This window comes from Mesoplodon bidens (genome assembly GCF_964165515.1).
Source record: "Mesoplodon bidens genome assembly, chromosome: 1".
NCBI classification, from domain to species: domain Eukaryota; kingdom Metazoa; phylum Chordata; class Mammalia; order Artiodactyla; family Ziphiidae; genus Mesoplodon; species Mesoplodon bidens.
The window spans coordinates 148,492,831-148,509,236 of record NC_138176.1 but is presented as its reverse complement, the minus strand read 5'-3'; the positions used below and the strand labels follow the sequence as shown (position 1 = coordinate 148,509,236).

The 16,406-nt window shown below is 41.0% G+C and overlaps 1 protein-coding gene across 3 annotated transcripts in view; it reads left to right on the top strand.

Moving 5' to 3' along the window:
* WDR19 (WD repeat domain 19) overlaps positions 1-16,406 on the top strand; it is an 88,928-nt gene that overhangs the window by 70,101 nt on the left and 2,421 nt on the right. For all 3 annotated transcript variants that reach the window (XM_081250413.1, XM_081250412.1, XM_081250414.1), the window contains exons 30-36: positions 1,528-1,624; positions 2,298-2,422; positions 5,333-5,414; positions 7,183-7,333; positions 8,983-9,106; positions 9,865-9,941; positions 10,261-10,385. In XM_081250413.1, coding sequence (XP_081106539.1) covers positions 1,528-1,624; positions 2,298-2,422; positions 5,333-5,414; positions 7,183-7,333; positions 8,983-9,106; positions 9,865-9,941; positions 10,261-10,372 — 768 coding nt within the window. In that variant the 3' untranslated portion in view covers positions 10,373-10,385. The remainder of the gene's footprint in view (positions 1-1,527; positions 1,625-2,297; positions 2,423-5,332; positions 5,415-7,182; positions 7,334-8,982; positions 9,107-9,864; positions 9,942-10,260; positions 10,386-16,406) is intronic.

The window sequence follows — 16,406 nt, the reverse complement described above, 5'->3', positions numbered from 1 at the left end:
GACGCGCAGGCCCAGCAGCCATGGCCCACGGGCCCAGCCGCTCCGCGGCACGCGGGATCCTCCCAGACTGGGGCACGAACCCGCGCCCTCCGCATCGGCAGGCGGACTCCCAACCACTGCGCCACCAGGGAAGCCCTACATTCACTTTTTGAAATTGGCATTGCCCCCTGTGAAATAGCCACGCCCTTCTGGGTAACAATCCTCACCACCCACAATTTTTCTCAAATGTTACAGTCTTATTTATTCTAAGAACTATGAAAATGATTACTAAAACCATGAGTTAGCACTAATCCCTAAAAATCAGTGTACTTTGTTCATATTTCAGAAATTTGGGGACTTAATAAAAATCCTATTTACCGTAAAAGTAACTCACTGAAAATATAAAATAGAAATAAATCATTAAGAACATGTTTCCGAAATAGGTAACTCTTGGATTTTGTGCAGAAGTTGGTCTTCTCTCAGTCCTAAGGAGGACAGACTCCTTTCAGAATGCCCCTAGAGCCTTTATTTTTTACTTTTGCTTTGGTGTTTTAAGGGGATCTGCTTGTGAAGGAAACTCGAGTACAGTTGACCCTTGAACGACACGGGTGTGAACTGCACAGGTCTGCTTATACACAGATTTTTTCCAATAGTAAATACTATAGTACTACCTGATCTCAGGCTGGTTGAATCTGAGGATACAGAGGAACTGCAGATACAGAAGGGTGACTATAAATTAAACACTGATTTTCAACTGTGTGGAGGTCGGCGTCCCCTAACCACAGCATTGTTCAAGGGTCAGTTGTAAGTGATTTGGATACAGGTGCTGGAATGTCATAGCTGGAGAGGATTGTAGCCATCCTGATCCCTGAGTCCATTTTCTGTATTTTACAGATAAAGACACTGAGACCCAGGGAGGCTAAGTTAATCTGCCAAAGGGCACAGGCCCTTAAACTGTGCCGAATCACCTCACCTTATGACCACTTATTCTAATAATCATCAAACCAGCATCAAGTATGTGAAATTGTTTAGAGTTAACATAGGAATGGGAAATGAGCCAAAGAAAATTTTATAGGCCAGAGAAATTTATATAGGTGTAAAAATTTTTGAAATCTTGCAAAGTTGGTACATTGTACAAGAGCACCTTTCCATTTGAAGCACACGAGAGAGAACTCTATGGACTAGGGTTAGCACGCAGACTCTGAAGCCAGACCACTGTGCTTCAGATCCTGGCTCTGGAGAGGTGCTGTTGTGTTTCAGTTTCTCATCAATGAAATTAGTACAAAATCGCACCTTCCTCCCAGGGAGGGTATGAGGATTTAACCGAGTTATTACTTCTAAGGATACTTAGAATACTCACCTGGCACATATTAAACCCTGAATAAATACTTGATAAAGAATTCTTTATTTGTTGGCTTTAAAAAAAAAACAATTTCAACCCTCAGTTACTGGAAAGTGAATGTGATTCTAACAGAAATGCAGAATTTTAGATGTTTCTCCCCTTAGCAAATGCAGAAAGTGATGTTTCTCTAACGGCTTGTATGTCAGGATGCCAAGTACCTGTTCCGCTTGTACATGGCCCTGAAGCAGTACCGAGAAGCCGCCCGGACTGCCATCATCATTGCCAGGGAAGAGCAGTCTGCAGGTAGGTCCCCAGTAGGCATGCTTTTCTCCCCAAACAAGTAGTAGAAGCCAGCTCCAGTCCCTTCTCTGTCCATTTCTAATCTAGGATTGCTTTGAACCCAAAAGGCTAGGCAGATGACCATTTCTGGGCTTCAGGGAAGTAAAATCATTCACCATCACAGAACGGCCCCACTGAAGCCTTCTCATGTTCAGTGCTAGTTCCTCTCCTCCTCACAGTTCTGTCTCCTGGATGATGACTTCTCTGACCTCTCCAGCCCACAGACCCCCCTGCACTTCCACTACACTTTCTTTCCATCCTAGGTGTTTGGTCTTAACAATATAAAACATATTACAAGGTGGAAGACGATGTGGTATTCTTATTGACCTAGTTCTTTATAACACGCAGGGACTGTTTATAGATCTTCTAGAATGGTTCTGTTCATGTCTATGCTCTGTAAATACTCATTGAAAAAGTCAGAATTAGTCTGACATTTTCACTAATATTTGCAAGCTGATTCTTTTAGATGTTCATAAATATGGAATACAGTTTTGGAAAATATGGAATTAAATGTCATTCTTTATTACTTAGTAACTTAATAAGATGATTAACAAAATCCACCTGTAAAATGGTGGCCCATAGAAAGTCCTCAGATTTCATCCTTTGCAGTAATGTCATCTTACCACCTCTTTTCAAGGAAACTATCGGAATGCACATGACGTTCTCTTCAGCATGTGTGCAGAACTTAAATCTCAGAAGATCAAAATTCCCTCTGAGATGGCCACCAACCTCATGATTCTGCACAGTTACATACTAGTGAAGGTGAGGCCCTTTGAGTGACTTGGGACACAATCTGCCAGGTGCGCTAATCACCTGAAGGGCTTTCCTTCTGGGCACCTCTCCATTGGATTAGAGCCATTTCCTAGATCTCTGTAGTGTTAACCGAAAAAGCAAGATACAGAATAATTATACAATATGCTGCCTTTTATGTAAGAAAAGGCAGAAATATATATATATTTTTTTCATTGCAAATAAAGTTAGAAATATACCTTTAAAAAAACCTAGGAAAAATAGTTTCCTAAAGGGATCAAGGCGTGGGGCAGAGGAGGTGTGGCACCAAACCCAGTCAGGGGAGAAGAGGGAGAACAGGTTTCTCCATATAGTATATCTTTTTATACTGTTTTGATTTTGAAGCATATAAATGTATTACTTGGTCAAAAAAAGATTTACGGAAAACATTTTTGTTAACCAGAGCTTCCTAAGTTTATTAATTCTAGGATAGTGGATTTTATACAATTCCACTGCGTTTTAATACTATTTAGTTTTCATCTGAATATAAAATAGATATTCAATGAGAAAATTTAGAGAATATAGAAAAGTATAATGAAAAAATAACTTGCCCCCTTTATTTTTATTATTATTTTTTTTTTGCGGTACGCGGGCCCCTCACTGCCGTGGCCTCTCCCCCTGCGGAGCACAGGCTCCGGACGCGCAGGCCCAGCGGCCATGGCTCACGGGCCCAGCCGCTCCGCGGCACGTGGGATCCTCCCAGACCGGGGCACGAACCCGTGTCCCCTGCATCGGCAGGCGGACCCTCAACCACTGCGCCACCAGGGAAGCCCTTGCCCCCTTTAAATCCATCACCAGATATAACAATTGTTAACACTGTGTTGTATATATCCTCCATATTTCTTAAATACATGTGTGCACCTTTTTTTTTACATTAGGAATATATTTATGTCCATAAAAATCACTGATATTGTTTAATCAGTGATTTTCAATAAAAACAAAATAGAACATGCAAACCTGAAATACTTCTATTTATAATTTACATAAATGTTATATGTGTATATATATATATATACACACACATATATATATATACACACACACATATTTATATACAGACACATATCTTTGTAAAAATACAGGTAGATGCCAACTTATATACTTTTCCAAATTTTCATTTATGTCAAAGTACATCTTCCCATATTAATGCTAAGTCGGTTTTCAGGCCAGACCACAAGAGCTTATGCAATTTTGAAGCTTTCTAGGTTACAGCAATCACATTATGAATGGTTTAGATCCTTATTATGGTCCATAACAGCACTGCCCAATAGAACTTTCTGCAGTGCTAGAAGTGTTCTGTATCCACTAGCCTGGCTGTGGAGCACTTGAAATACAGATAGTGCAACTGCTAAACTAAACTTTAAATTTTATATAATCTTAATTTTTATTTAACTAGCCACATGTGACTAGTGGCTACCATTTTAGGCCCCATAGGTCTATAGTTCTGATTGTAAGAGAAAACTTAGAATTCCAACTTGCAACCACCAGGAGTGCATTTCCCTTCGGAGCCGCATGGGGTCCCTTCTCTGGTACAGAAAGGAATAGAAAGGGGGAGGGAGGACTTTCTCAGCTTCAGACATCAGTGCTGGTGCCAATGTGCTGGGGGCACAGAATCCAGCCTTTAGGGGTGGAGGGGAGGATAGAAACAAGTTAGTGGAAGATGGGAACAAAAATAGGGATCGCTGTAAGAAGCCCTCTAGGACCAGGGCTTTCTTCCACCAAAAGCCATAGGGATGGTTCTTGAGTCTTTTTCTTTTCCTCCGGGCCTAAGAGCTGGCCCACCACTTCCACTGGACCAGACATCCTCTTCCCCTTCCACTGAAGAGCGCCCGTGTGACTTTTCCCCTCTGCTCTAGTCTCTTATTCAAGCACCAGATATGTTCAAGATTTTTAACTGCTTGTGGTATCAAAAGGGAAACTATTAGACCTTATCAAATAAGAATGGATGTAAAAATGGACAGCCCTCTCTGACACAAAGGACTGGAGAAAGTCAGCCACATTTCAGGGGACATGGAGACTTGGCTTTGGTGGATGCTTCCTCCCTAGAGCTGAGACAGGGACTTTGGCTGAAGGACAGCCTGGGGCCTTTGCACATGGGTGGCTGAGCCGGGCAGTCTGAGGCCCAGGGAGTCAGTGGAGGGTGACTTTAGATTCAGTTAATATTTATGAATTACATTGCAGTGCTAAGTAAATTATACCATCATCCACGTGCTTAAACCGGATGGATGTTATGCCTGGGAGTTATTCTCTACTCACCCTTCACCTTCTCACCAGATATCATCAGTTCTGACTCCTCGTCTGTCTCCTTCTCTCCATCCCCACTGCATGCCCTCTGTGGACCGCCTCCTCTTACTGGACGACAGCAGTGACATTGTGGTCCAGCCCTGCTGACTCCCCAGCCTCATGTCATCCTAAGTGGACCCCCTCCTTTCATCACAGATCCCACTCGTACTTACCTAAGCTCAGGCCCCTCCAGCCATCGTTGCCCCTTCCCTTACACAGGCAGCGCCTTCTTCCTATAACAACTCATCCTCTCTCCTGCCTAACTCATAACTCAGCTTTCAGGTCTCACAACTTGCTAGTCCCCCATAATGGCCAGTAAGAGATGGACCAAGGATTTGAACTCATGTGGAGTGGTCTCAGGCAAAGTAAAAGCTGAGTGTAGAGTAGGGGTGAGGCCAGTGAGGCCAGGGGGCCAGGTAGCAGCTGCTGGAAGGAGGATAAGTAAGGGAGAAACCCCAAGTGGCATTAAAGTAAGGCTGCAAGGAGCCTGTGACCACCCGTTCAGAGTCACAATCAAGGAGTTGTTTATTTGGGTGAATGAAACATGGATTAGGGTTAATCAAAGTCTCTAAGAAGAGTAAAATTTATCATTTATTTCAGATTCACGTTAAAAATGGAGATCATATGAAAGGGGCACGTATGCTTATCCGGGTGGCCAACAACATCAGCAAATTTCCGTCACGTGAGTACTGAGAGGAGCCTGTTGTCCCCATTTCTGCCTGACTGTAGCATGCCAAGATCATCCTCACGGACTCTGCCAGCCGCTGTTCTCTACACGTAGTAACTCATTTAATCCTCACAACAACCCCATGAAGTGGTGTAACCGGCGTCCGTCCCCAAGACCACCCCCAGGTGTGATAATTCACGAGGGGGATTCATATAACTCAACATATAGTAGTGCTAAAGCTAGGATTTATTACAGGGAAAGGATACAAAGCCAAATCGGCAGAGGGAAAAGGTGCGGGGGGGGGGGGTGCGCCCGGAGGTCAGGGGCGAGCGTCCACAGCCCCCCTGCCACCCCCCATCCCCCCAGTGAAGTCGCACTGGACACACTCAGCACCTCCGGGCAGCACGTGAAAGGTGGTGTCTACCAGGGTGCTTGTGAGAGACTCGGTACCCAGGGGTGGTCTTGGGGAGCTGGCCACGTCAGCACCCCCTGCTTGGCATGTACCAAATTTGCAGACTCCCAGAAAGCAGGTGCTCCGCATAAACCCTACTGTTTGTACAAAAAGGTCAGGCACAGACAGCCACTCTTCTCCATTCTGGAAATGGCGGGAACTCTCCCCCAAAATCCAAGTTCCCAGATCCCAGTTTCAGGCAGATCCTTCTAAGGAAAACAGTCTCAAGATTGCACACAAGTGGCCTATTGTTATTTTCCCTATTTTACAGATAAGCAAACTGGGGCAAAAGAAGTGAGGTAACACTTGCCCAAGACCATACTGTCAGCCAGTAAGTCTGACTCTGTGTTCTCAACCACTGTAGGCGATTGCCTCTGAAAAAGGTCCCAGTATTCTAAAAGACTTGTCATTATAACATTTTTCAGTGATTAGATTTTGTCACATTCCATGACGGGGTCAACAGACGTTTTCTGTAAAGGGCCAGATGTCGAATGTTCAGGGCTTTGTGGGCCACGTGTTCTCTGTTGCAACTATTCAACTCTGCCGTTTCGGCGTGACCCATACATAAATGGATGAGCATGGCTGTGTTCCAACAGAACTTTATTCTTTTGGACACTAAAATTTGAACCTCATAAACCTTTCACATGTCACAAAATATTCTTCTCCTTTTGATTTTTTTTCCAGTCGTTTAAAAATGTAAGTCTTTCTTAGCAAATGGGCTAAGAAACAGGGCCAGATTTAGCTCACAGGTCATAATTCACCAACCCCTGTTCTCTAAATGTGTTCTTTTTTGTTACATAAAAAAGACTAAAATAATTGTACACCATGCTGGCAAAGGGTGTGATAGGACAGGCATTCTCATGACTGCTGGGATGGAATGGACATTGTTGTGGCCTTTCTAGAAAGCAGTTTGGCAATTTGTGCTAGGAGTATTTTTTCTTTAAAGTCACGTTCTTTGAGCCAGTAATTTGACTTTTAGGTATCTGTCCTGAAGAAACAGGTGCACGCAGAGAGGTTAGTGCATGAAATTGTTAATCTCCCCACCCATTCATCAGCAGTCCTGTCAAATACAAAACTCTCTCAGAGGCGGGAATGACGCACGCAAAAGGTTACCTCAAGGGAGTGTGGGTCCTGGTGTTACAGGCAAAACACAGTATAATCAGGGGAAAGACATTGTGGTGAGCAGTCACGTGACTCCACTACCGTGCCCTTTCCTCGTTAAACAGTCCACTTCTGGTTCTTTGTCAGAAAAAGCAAATTTAGAGAGGTGCAATCCTGGCATCACGCCAGTAGAGGCAACGTGCTCTTTCTGCTCCTCCGTTTGCGTTGCAGACATCGTGCCAATCCTGACGTCTACCGTGATCGAGTGTCACAGGGCCGGCCTGAAGAACTCTGCCTTCAGCTTTGCAGCCATGTTGATGAGGCCCGAGTACCGCAACAAGATAGATGTCAAATACAAAAAGAAGATCGAGGCAATGGTCAGGTAGGCGGCGACAGCTGTTTCTACCATCTAATCGCATTTCACAAGTGTATCTTTCAGAACGTAGCTGCTATTATGTGGGCTCAACAAGAACACAGATTGGGGGTAGCAATTAGGATTGTACTCAGCTACCAGCACCTGGAAACCCAACGATGGCTTTATCTGATTTATGTGACTCATGCACAAGGCATCATAGTCCAGGGCTGGTGGTGCCGTGTCCCGACGTCACCAAGGACCGATCCCTCTGCCTTTTGGCTTTACCATCCAGAGCACAGAGGTTTCCTCATGGCTGCACAGTGGTGGTTGTCATGGTGGGGTGACATCATGTACCCCATTCAACGCAGAAAGAAGGAGGGAAATTAAAAGATGAAAAGGTCTTTTGCCTTTTTAGTTAGGAAGGACACCACCCCCAGGACTTGCATTTACATCTCACTACTCAGCCGCGTGGCTACCTCTAGCTGAAAAGCATACTGCTGAGTAAAAACCAAGTTCTGTTGGCAAGGAAGAAGGAAAAGATGGCTAGGGAGGCAGCAAACAGTGTGTCTGCCACAGACAGACAAAGAGTGGATATTTCTCAGTGTAAGAAACTTGGTAATTATACCACCTATTGCCAAAAGGGACTTCATTTCGAAATCCTGTGTAGCTCCAAAGGCACAGAAGGCATATCCTCACCTCAGAAAGCCTGGTTTTCAACAGGAAAACTAGGAGAAAGTAGCACTCATCTTTACAAAAGGAAAAATTAACTGCAATCCTGTAGTAGTTCTGTACTACCACTTGTTCATAGCGATGACATCTGGGGTATCTGTTAGTCCCACTTTGACCAGGGAACTCAGGTGTACCTGAATCTTGACCCAGAACTCTCTCATCTCAGCCAAGGGAGATGGCTACACCAGTAATGGCAAAGGGAAGCAAATACTACTTATTGTTAACTGGGCTCATGGCAGAGAACTCTAACCTGGATAGGGGCTACATGGAACACCCCCTTTTTTTTTTCAAAGCTGATAAGCCTAAGTAGCTTCAGACCAAATCAGTCTGATCCAACATACCTGCCATCAGGGAGAGTGAGGTGGGGAGAAAAAGCTAGAGCACATTTATCCCCCAGTTTCGTGCCACACCAGCCTAGGTGCCAGCTTGAAGAGGCGCTGGTTATTCTCTCCCCGCACAAGAGTACTCTTAGCTATGAGGTCTAATACGGTATCTGCTGGCTGCATGTGGCTATTTAAATTTAAATTAACTAAAAGTGAATAAAATGTAAAATTTAGTTCCTCACACTATCCATATTTCAAGTGCTCTGAGCTCCATGTGGCTCATGGCTACCGTATTGGAGAGCACAGTATTAGAACAGTGCCATTGTCACAGAGAGTTGTGCTGCACAGCCCTGGACAGCCATTACTTCAGTACACAAAGGGAAAGACAGAGAAGCAGCAAGCTCACTACTCCAGTGGCAAGGAAGACACGAGACAGCCAGACCCACCCGTGTTTTCTCCCACATGATGTGCTGTGAACTCCAGCTCCCAGAGGTGGCCATGGAACGCTAGCCTGAGCAGTCCTCTTTCCTCTCCCTCCTCCAGAGGGGGGCCGGAGCGTGTATCTCTAGTGTCAGAGTCTGACTATGAAGAAGAAGGTGCATTTCATGTGATTCTTCCTCACAGGAGACCTGATACATCCGAGACAGAAGAGGCCACAACCCCATGTCCATTCTGCGAATTTCTTCTCCCAGAGTGTGAACTCCTCTGTCCTGGATGTAAAAATAACATCCCATATTGCATTGCAACAGTAAGTTTCTTTATCATCGTTTCCCTTTCTTTGCATATCTATCTATAGCCCATTTGAATACTTGTTGTGTGTCAATACTTCCTTCACTTCTGAAATAATCTTATCCCTCAAATTTCCTGCAACATTTAGCATACAATTTCATGGTCAACAAAGCTGAAAGTTATATTCAAGGCACACAGTAACCTAAGTGAGTATCAGGAAGGCACTGTGGGGTAGGAGGGCACACACTTGGGGATCAGATGGTCCTAGGCTTAGATCGTCTTTCTGCCACTTACTGGTTACATAACCTGGTGCGATTTGCTTTTTTACCTTGCTAGGTCCATCAGTTAACAGTACCTGCCTACTGAGGTAAACTGCAGGTTGACGAGAGGATATGTTTGAGGCCTTAATACAATTCCCAGCATGCTGTAGCACTTAATAAGTGATGGCTTTTATTGTACACTTTAATATTAAGACCTATTATTAGAAAATTTAAAAATATCAGATTATTTGTTCATCACTAGGCTAAAGTAAGCTTTATTTTAAAGGAAAATAAATCTAGGTAATGTCACAATATTGAAGATTATTCTCTTTATACATGAATCTGATAAATTTGGCTTTAGTCCTTTTGATGCCATTTCTTTCTAATTACCCACCTATGTGAGATATCAATAATTTCATAATTTAGAGGTCTGTCTGGCTTTTATGTATTATAACTGAATAATGGGGGGAGTTTTAAAAATAAAGATGAATTTTATTCTTCAACGTACTGTTTCCAGGGTCGACATATGTTAAAGGATGATTGGACGGTGTGTCCACATTGCGACTTCCCTGCACTGTATTCAGAATTCAAGATGTAAGTGCGCATTATTTCACTCAGCCATACAGATTTATCGAATAATAGGCCTTTTATTCAACCACTTTTATACTGAGGTCTCTTTATTTGTTCATGTTCTTAAAAATCTCTAAAGACTCAAATTGTCTTCTTGGAAGAAACTTCTGTGATCTTTGAGAACATTTTCCTTAAAGGGGATTTCACATGAGACTTAATATTCCTAATTCTTAAGTCTCATGATGAACATGTACTAAGTAGAAAGGAATAGTTGGTTTCCACATCACAATAACCCAAAAGTAAAGGAATATTTAATCTACTCTGTCTTTCCCTCTCCAAACAGCATGTTAAACACTGAAAGCACATGTCCTATGTGTTCAGAAAGACTAAACTTTGCTCAGCTGAAAAAAATCTCAGACTGTACCCAGTACCTGCGGACAGAAGTGGAGCAGTGAGTGGCATGTGCAGGTAAGTGCCAGACCATCCACTTACCTTCCCAGGGCACGAGATCCACGGGGTGGACACAGCTTTACAGTGTGTTTTGCCATTGGCTCCTTTTTGTGCATCGTGTAACTTGTCAGATTTGAACGAACAAAACTTGTCAGATCTGAAACAAACCTTTGATGTACTTTTAAAAAAGCTAAAACACAGGTTGTACAGTCTCCATGGTGACAAAGGTTATTTGGCCAAGCAGCATCATGGATTCCAACCAAAACGTATATTATCAAATCACATGGGCTTCTTTTTAACCAGTCCATTAAAACTGTAGCTAGCTATTAACAGTGGGGTTTTTGAGTTCTGTAACTCAGGAGAATATATTGTAAAAATTTTTGCTTCCAGAGGCTTGAAAAATCCCCATTTCTTTTTCTTTCCAAGTGTCATTTTTGTTGCATGGAAGCAGCACAATACCCCTTCCACTCCCACTCCATTGGCAAGAATTTACTCATAGGGCCACACATACTCCAAGGGGAGGCAGGGAAACATAGTCTCCAGGTGGAAAGCCAAAAGCCCCTGCCAAAAACTCTTTAATTTTAAGATTCTGTAATTAAAAGGAAAAAGTAAGATTAGTCCCTGACACAGCTCTAAACATAGTTAAAACGGAACCCTAGGTTTTCACACGAAACCTGTTCTCGCAATCTTCACTCCATCAGTAAACAGCAGCTCCATCCTACCAGCTGATCAGGATGGAAATGTGGACACCACCAATCCCCCAGTTGATGGGCAAATCCTCTCAGTCCCCCTCCAGTGTATCTGGTTCCCTTCCTCAGGGGGACTTTTTATTGCACCTGCAAAAATAAAGAGCCTAAAAGACTCGACATGAACTGCCCCAGCCTCCTCCTCTGCTCACTACGCTGCAGCCCCACTGGCCTCTTGGCTGTTCCTTGGACTCCAAACTGCTTTGTGTAGTACCTGCAGTCTCTCACATTCCTGCCAGCAGCACCCGAGGGTTCTAGTTTTCCCATATCCTCACCAACACTTGCTGTTGTCTGCATGCTTGATTATAACCATCCTAGTAGGTGTGGAGTAGTATCGCATTGTGGTTTTGATGTGCATTTCCCTAATGGTAACAACGCTGAGCATCTTTTCACGTGCCTGTCGGCCATTTGTATATCTTTAGAGAACTGTCTTCAAGTCCTTTATCCCTTCTTTTAACTGGGTATTTTGTCTTTTTATCGAGTTGTAAGAATCCTTAATATATTCTAGGTACAAGTCCTCTATCAGATACATGATGTGCAAATATACTATTCTGTGGAAGTATTTTTTTACTTTCTTCATAGCATCCTTTGATGTACAAAAGTTTTTATTATTTTGATGAAGTCCAATTCATTTTTTTTCCTTTGGCTGCTTGTGTTCTTGGTGTCATGTCTAAGAAACCACTGCTTAACCCAGCGTCACAAAGACTGACACTTATGTTTCATTCTAAGAGTTCTATAGTTGCTGCTCTTATACTTAACGTCTTTGATCCATTTAATTTTTGTGTATGATGTGAGGTAGGGACCCAATTTCCTTTTGTGTGTGGATGACCAGGTGTCTCAGCACCATTTGTTGAAAAGACTGTTCCTTTCCTATTATTACTGGGTATTGTCTTATTATTATTGTTATAAAGGTTCTTTATTTGTATATTCTAGATCTAAATCTTAGTCAGATTTATTTTGCCGATATTTTCTTCCACTCTGACTTCCCACTTCTTTTTCTTAATGGTCTTTTTTTTTTTTTTGGAATATAGTTGATTTATCAATACAATGTTGTGTTTCAGGTGTACAGCAAAGTGAATCAGTTATACATGTATCTTAATGGTCTTTTGATGAACAGATTTTGATTCTGATGAATTATAATTTATCAGTTTCATTTTATTATTACTTTTATTACTTTCTGTGTCTAAGAAAATTTTTGCCTACTCAAAAGTCAGGAGCATATTCGCCTATGTTTTCTTCTAGAAGCTCTGGGTCTGTGATCCATCTTGAAGTTATTTTTGTTTACAGTATGAGGTGGGGATTGAGATTCTTTTCCCCCTCAAGTAGATATCTAGTCTTCCAACACCATTTGTTGAAAAGTCTTTCCTTTCCCCATTGAACTGCTTGCATGCCTTTGTTGAAAATCAGCTGGGTTTTAAATATGGGTCTACTTCTGGACCCCCTCTTCTTTCCATTGCTTTATTTGTCCCCTATTTTTATACTATACTGTCTTCATTACTGTGACGTTATAGTATATCTTAAAGCCAGGTATTGTGGATCCTACAACTTTGTCATTTTTTTCCAAGACTGTTTTGACTACTCTTACTTCTCTCCATTTCTCTCTAAAATTTTAGAATCAGCTTGTCAAATTCTGTTTTAAAATCTTGCTCAAATTATGATTGGGATATGTTTATTTTTCTGTTGCCACATAACATTATCACATATTTAGCATCTTTAAACTATATACATTTAATATTTCACAACTTTTTTTTGAGGTATAATTATCACCTTGTATTAGTTTTAGGTGTACAACATAATGATTTGATATATGTTTATACTGTGAAATGATTACCACAGTAATTTAGTTAACATCTATCACCACAGTTACTTTTTTTTTTTGCGGTATGCGGGCCTCTCACTGTCCTGGCCTCTCCCGTTGCGGAGCACAGGCTCCGGATGCGCAGGCCCAGTGGCCACAGCTCACGGGCCCAGCCGCTCCACGGCATGTGGGATCCTCCCAGACCAGGGCACGAACCCGTGTCCCCCGCATCAGCAGGCGGACTCTCAACCACTGTGCCACCAGGGAAGCCCTACAATTTTTTTTTAATTGAGAACTTTTAACACCTATTCTCTTAGCAACTTCCAAGTATACAGTGTTGTTAACTATGATCGCCATGCTGTATATTACATCCCCAGGACTTACTTGTAACTGGAATTTTATACCTTTCGACCACCTTCATTCTGCCCACCCCCACCCTCTGGCAACCAACAAATTGTTCTGTATCTATGAGTTCAGTGGGGTTTTTTTTTAATTAAACATGTAAGTGAGATCATACAGTATCTGTCTTTCTCTTATTTCATTTAGCATAATGTCCTCAAGGTCCATCCATGTTGTTGCAAATGGCAGTATTTCCTTCTTCTTTATATGTATATACACATGTATACATATGTACCACATATTCTTTATCCAGTGCCATTTTCTTTATCCAGTATTAGTGGACACCTGGGTCATTTCCATGTCTTGGCTATTGTAAATAATGCTGTAATGAACACTGGGGTGCAGATACCTTTTCAAGATAGGGATTTTGTTTCCTTCAGATAAATACACAGAAGTAGAATTGCTGGAACATATGGTAGTTCTATTTTTAACTTTTTGAGGAATATCTGTAGTGTTTTCCATAATGGCTGCATCAATTTACATGCCCACCAACAGTGCACGATGGATACATTTTCTCCATATCCTTGCCAAGACTTGTTATTTCTTGTCATTTTGACAGTAGCCATTTTAACAGGTGTGAGGTGGTATCTCATCGTGGTTTTGATTTGCATTTCCCTGATTAGTGATGCTGAGCACCTTTTCATGTACGTATTGACCATATGTATGTTTTCTTTAGAAAAATGTCTATTCAGAGCCTTTGCCCATTTTTTTAATTGGATTTTTTTTCTATTGAGTTGTATGAGTTCTTTATATATTTTGTGTATTAACCCAAATTATCAGATATATGATTTGCAAATTTTCTCCCATTCTATAGGTTGCCTTTTCATTTTGTTGATGGAGACTTTTTAGATTGATGTAGTCTTACTTGTTTATATTTGTTTTGTTGCCTTTGCTTTTGGTGTCACATACAAAAATACATTTCCAAGACCAATGTCAAGGAGCTTACTCCCTATGGTTTTGTCTAAGAGTTTTATGTTGTCAGGCCTTATGTTCAAGACTTTAATCCATTATGAGTTAATTTTTATGTATGGTATAAGATAGTGATCCGGTTTCATTCTTTTGCATGTGGCTGTCCAGTTTCCCCAACACCATTTAAGAGACTGCCTTTCCCCATTGTATATTCTTGGCTTCTTTGTCATAAATTGACCATATATGCACAGGTTTATTTCTGGGCTCTCTATTCTGTTCCATTAATCTGTGTGTCTGTTTTTATACCGATACCATACTGTTTTGATTACTATAGCTGCATAATATAGTTTGAAATCAGGAAGTGTGGTGCTTCCAGCTTTGTTCTTCTCAACATTGCTTTTTGGCTGTTCAGTGTCTTTGTCATTCCATACAAATATTAGGATTGTTTGTTCTATTTCTGTGAAAAATGCCATTGGAAATTGACAGGAATTGCATTGAATCTGTAGATTGCTTTGGGTAGTGTGGACACTTTAATGATATTAATTCTTCCAATCCATAAGCACAGAAAATCTTTCCATTTATTTATATCTTCAGTTTCTTCACTGATAGCTTTTCAGTGCACAGGTCTTTCACCTCCTTGGTTAAAGTCATTCCTAGGTATTGTATTCTTTTGATGCAATTGTAAATAAGATTGTTTTCTTAATTTCTCTGATAGTTCATTATTAGATACAACAGATTTTTATATATTGATTTTATATCCTGCAATTTTGCTGTATTAGTTCTAACAACTTTTTTGGTGGTCTTCAGGGTTCCCTATACATAATATGTCATTTGCAAATAGTGACAGTTTAACTTATTCCTTTCCTATCTGAATACCTTTTATTTCTTTTTCTTGCCTAAAGGCAAGAGTGACATCCTTGTCTTATTCCTGATCTTCGAGGAAAAGCTTTCAGCTTTTCACCATTGAGTGTGATAGCTGTGGGTTTGTCCTATATGGCCTTTATGATGTTGAGTATGTTCCCTCTGTACCCACTTTTGTGAAAGTTTTTATCATGAGCAGATGTTGAATTTTGTCAGATGCTTTTTCTATATCAAGATATGATTTTTATCCTTCATTTTGTTAATGTGGTGTATCATCTTGATTGATTTCTGGATGTTGGACTATCCTTGCATTCCTCCAATAAATCCCACTTTATTGTGGTGATTCCTTTAATGTATTACTGAATTCAGTTTGCTAATATTTTGTTGAGGGTTTTTGCAACTATGTTCATCAGCGATATTGGCCTGTAATTTTCTTTCTTGTAGTTTCTTTGTCTGGTTTTTGTATCAGAGTAATGCTGGTCTCATGGAATGAGTTTGGAAGTGTTTCCTCTTCTATTTTTTGGAAAAGTTTGAGAAGGATTGGTATTAATTCTTCTCTAAGTGTTTGGTAGAATTAACCAGTGAAGCCATCTGGTCCTGGATTTTTGTTTTGTCAGGTTGTTTTTGATTACTGATTCAATCTCTTTGATAGTAATTGGTCTAATTTTCTGTTTCTTCATGATTCAGTATTAGAAGGTTGTATGTTTCTAGGAATTTATCCATTTCTTCTAGGTTGTCCATTTTGCTGGCATTATAGTATTTCATAGTAGTCTCTTTTGTATTTCTGTGGTATCAAATGTAATATCTCCTCTTTCATTTCTGATTTTGAGTCCCCTCTTTTTCTTGGTGATTCTAGCTAAAGGTTTGTCTATTTATCTATCTTTTGGGCAAAAAAAAAAAAAAATAGCTATTAGTTTCATTGAACTTCTCTATTGTCTTTTTAGTCTCCATTTCATTTATTTCTGCTCTTGGAGATTTCCTTCCTTCTACTAACTTTGGGCTTAGCTTGTTCTTTTTCTAGTTCCTTAAGGTGTGAAGTTAGGCTGTTCATTTGAGATCTTTCTTGTTTCTTAATGCAGGTGTTTATTGTTATGAGCTTCCTTCTTAGAAACTGTTTTTGTTGCATCCCATAAGATTTGGTATGCTGTATAGCTGTCCCTCAGTATCGTGGGGGATTGGTTCCAGGATCCCTAGTGGATACCAACATCCACGGATGCTCAAGTCCCTTATATATAATGGTGTAGTATTTGAATATAACCTATGCACATTTTCCTGTATACTTTAAATCATCTCTAGATTACTTATATTACCTAATACACTGTAAAT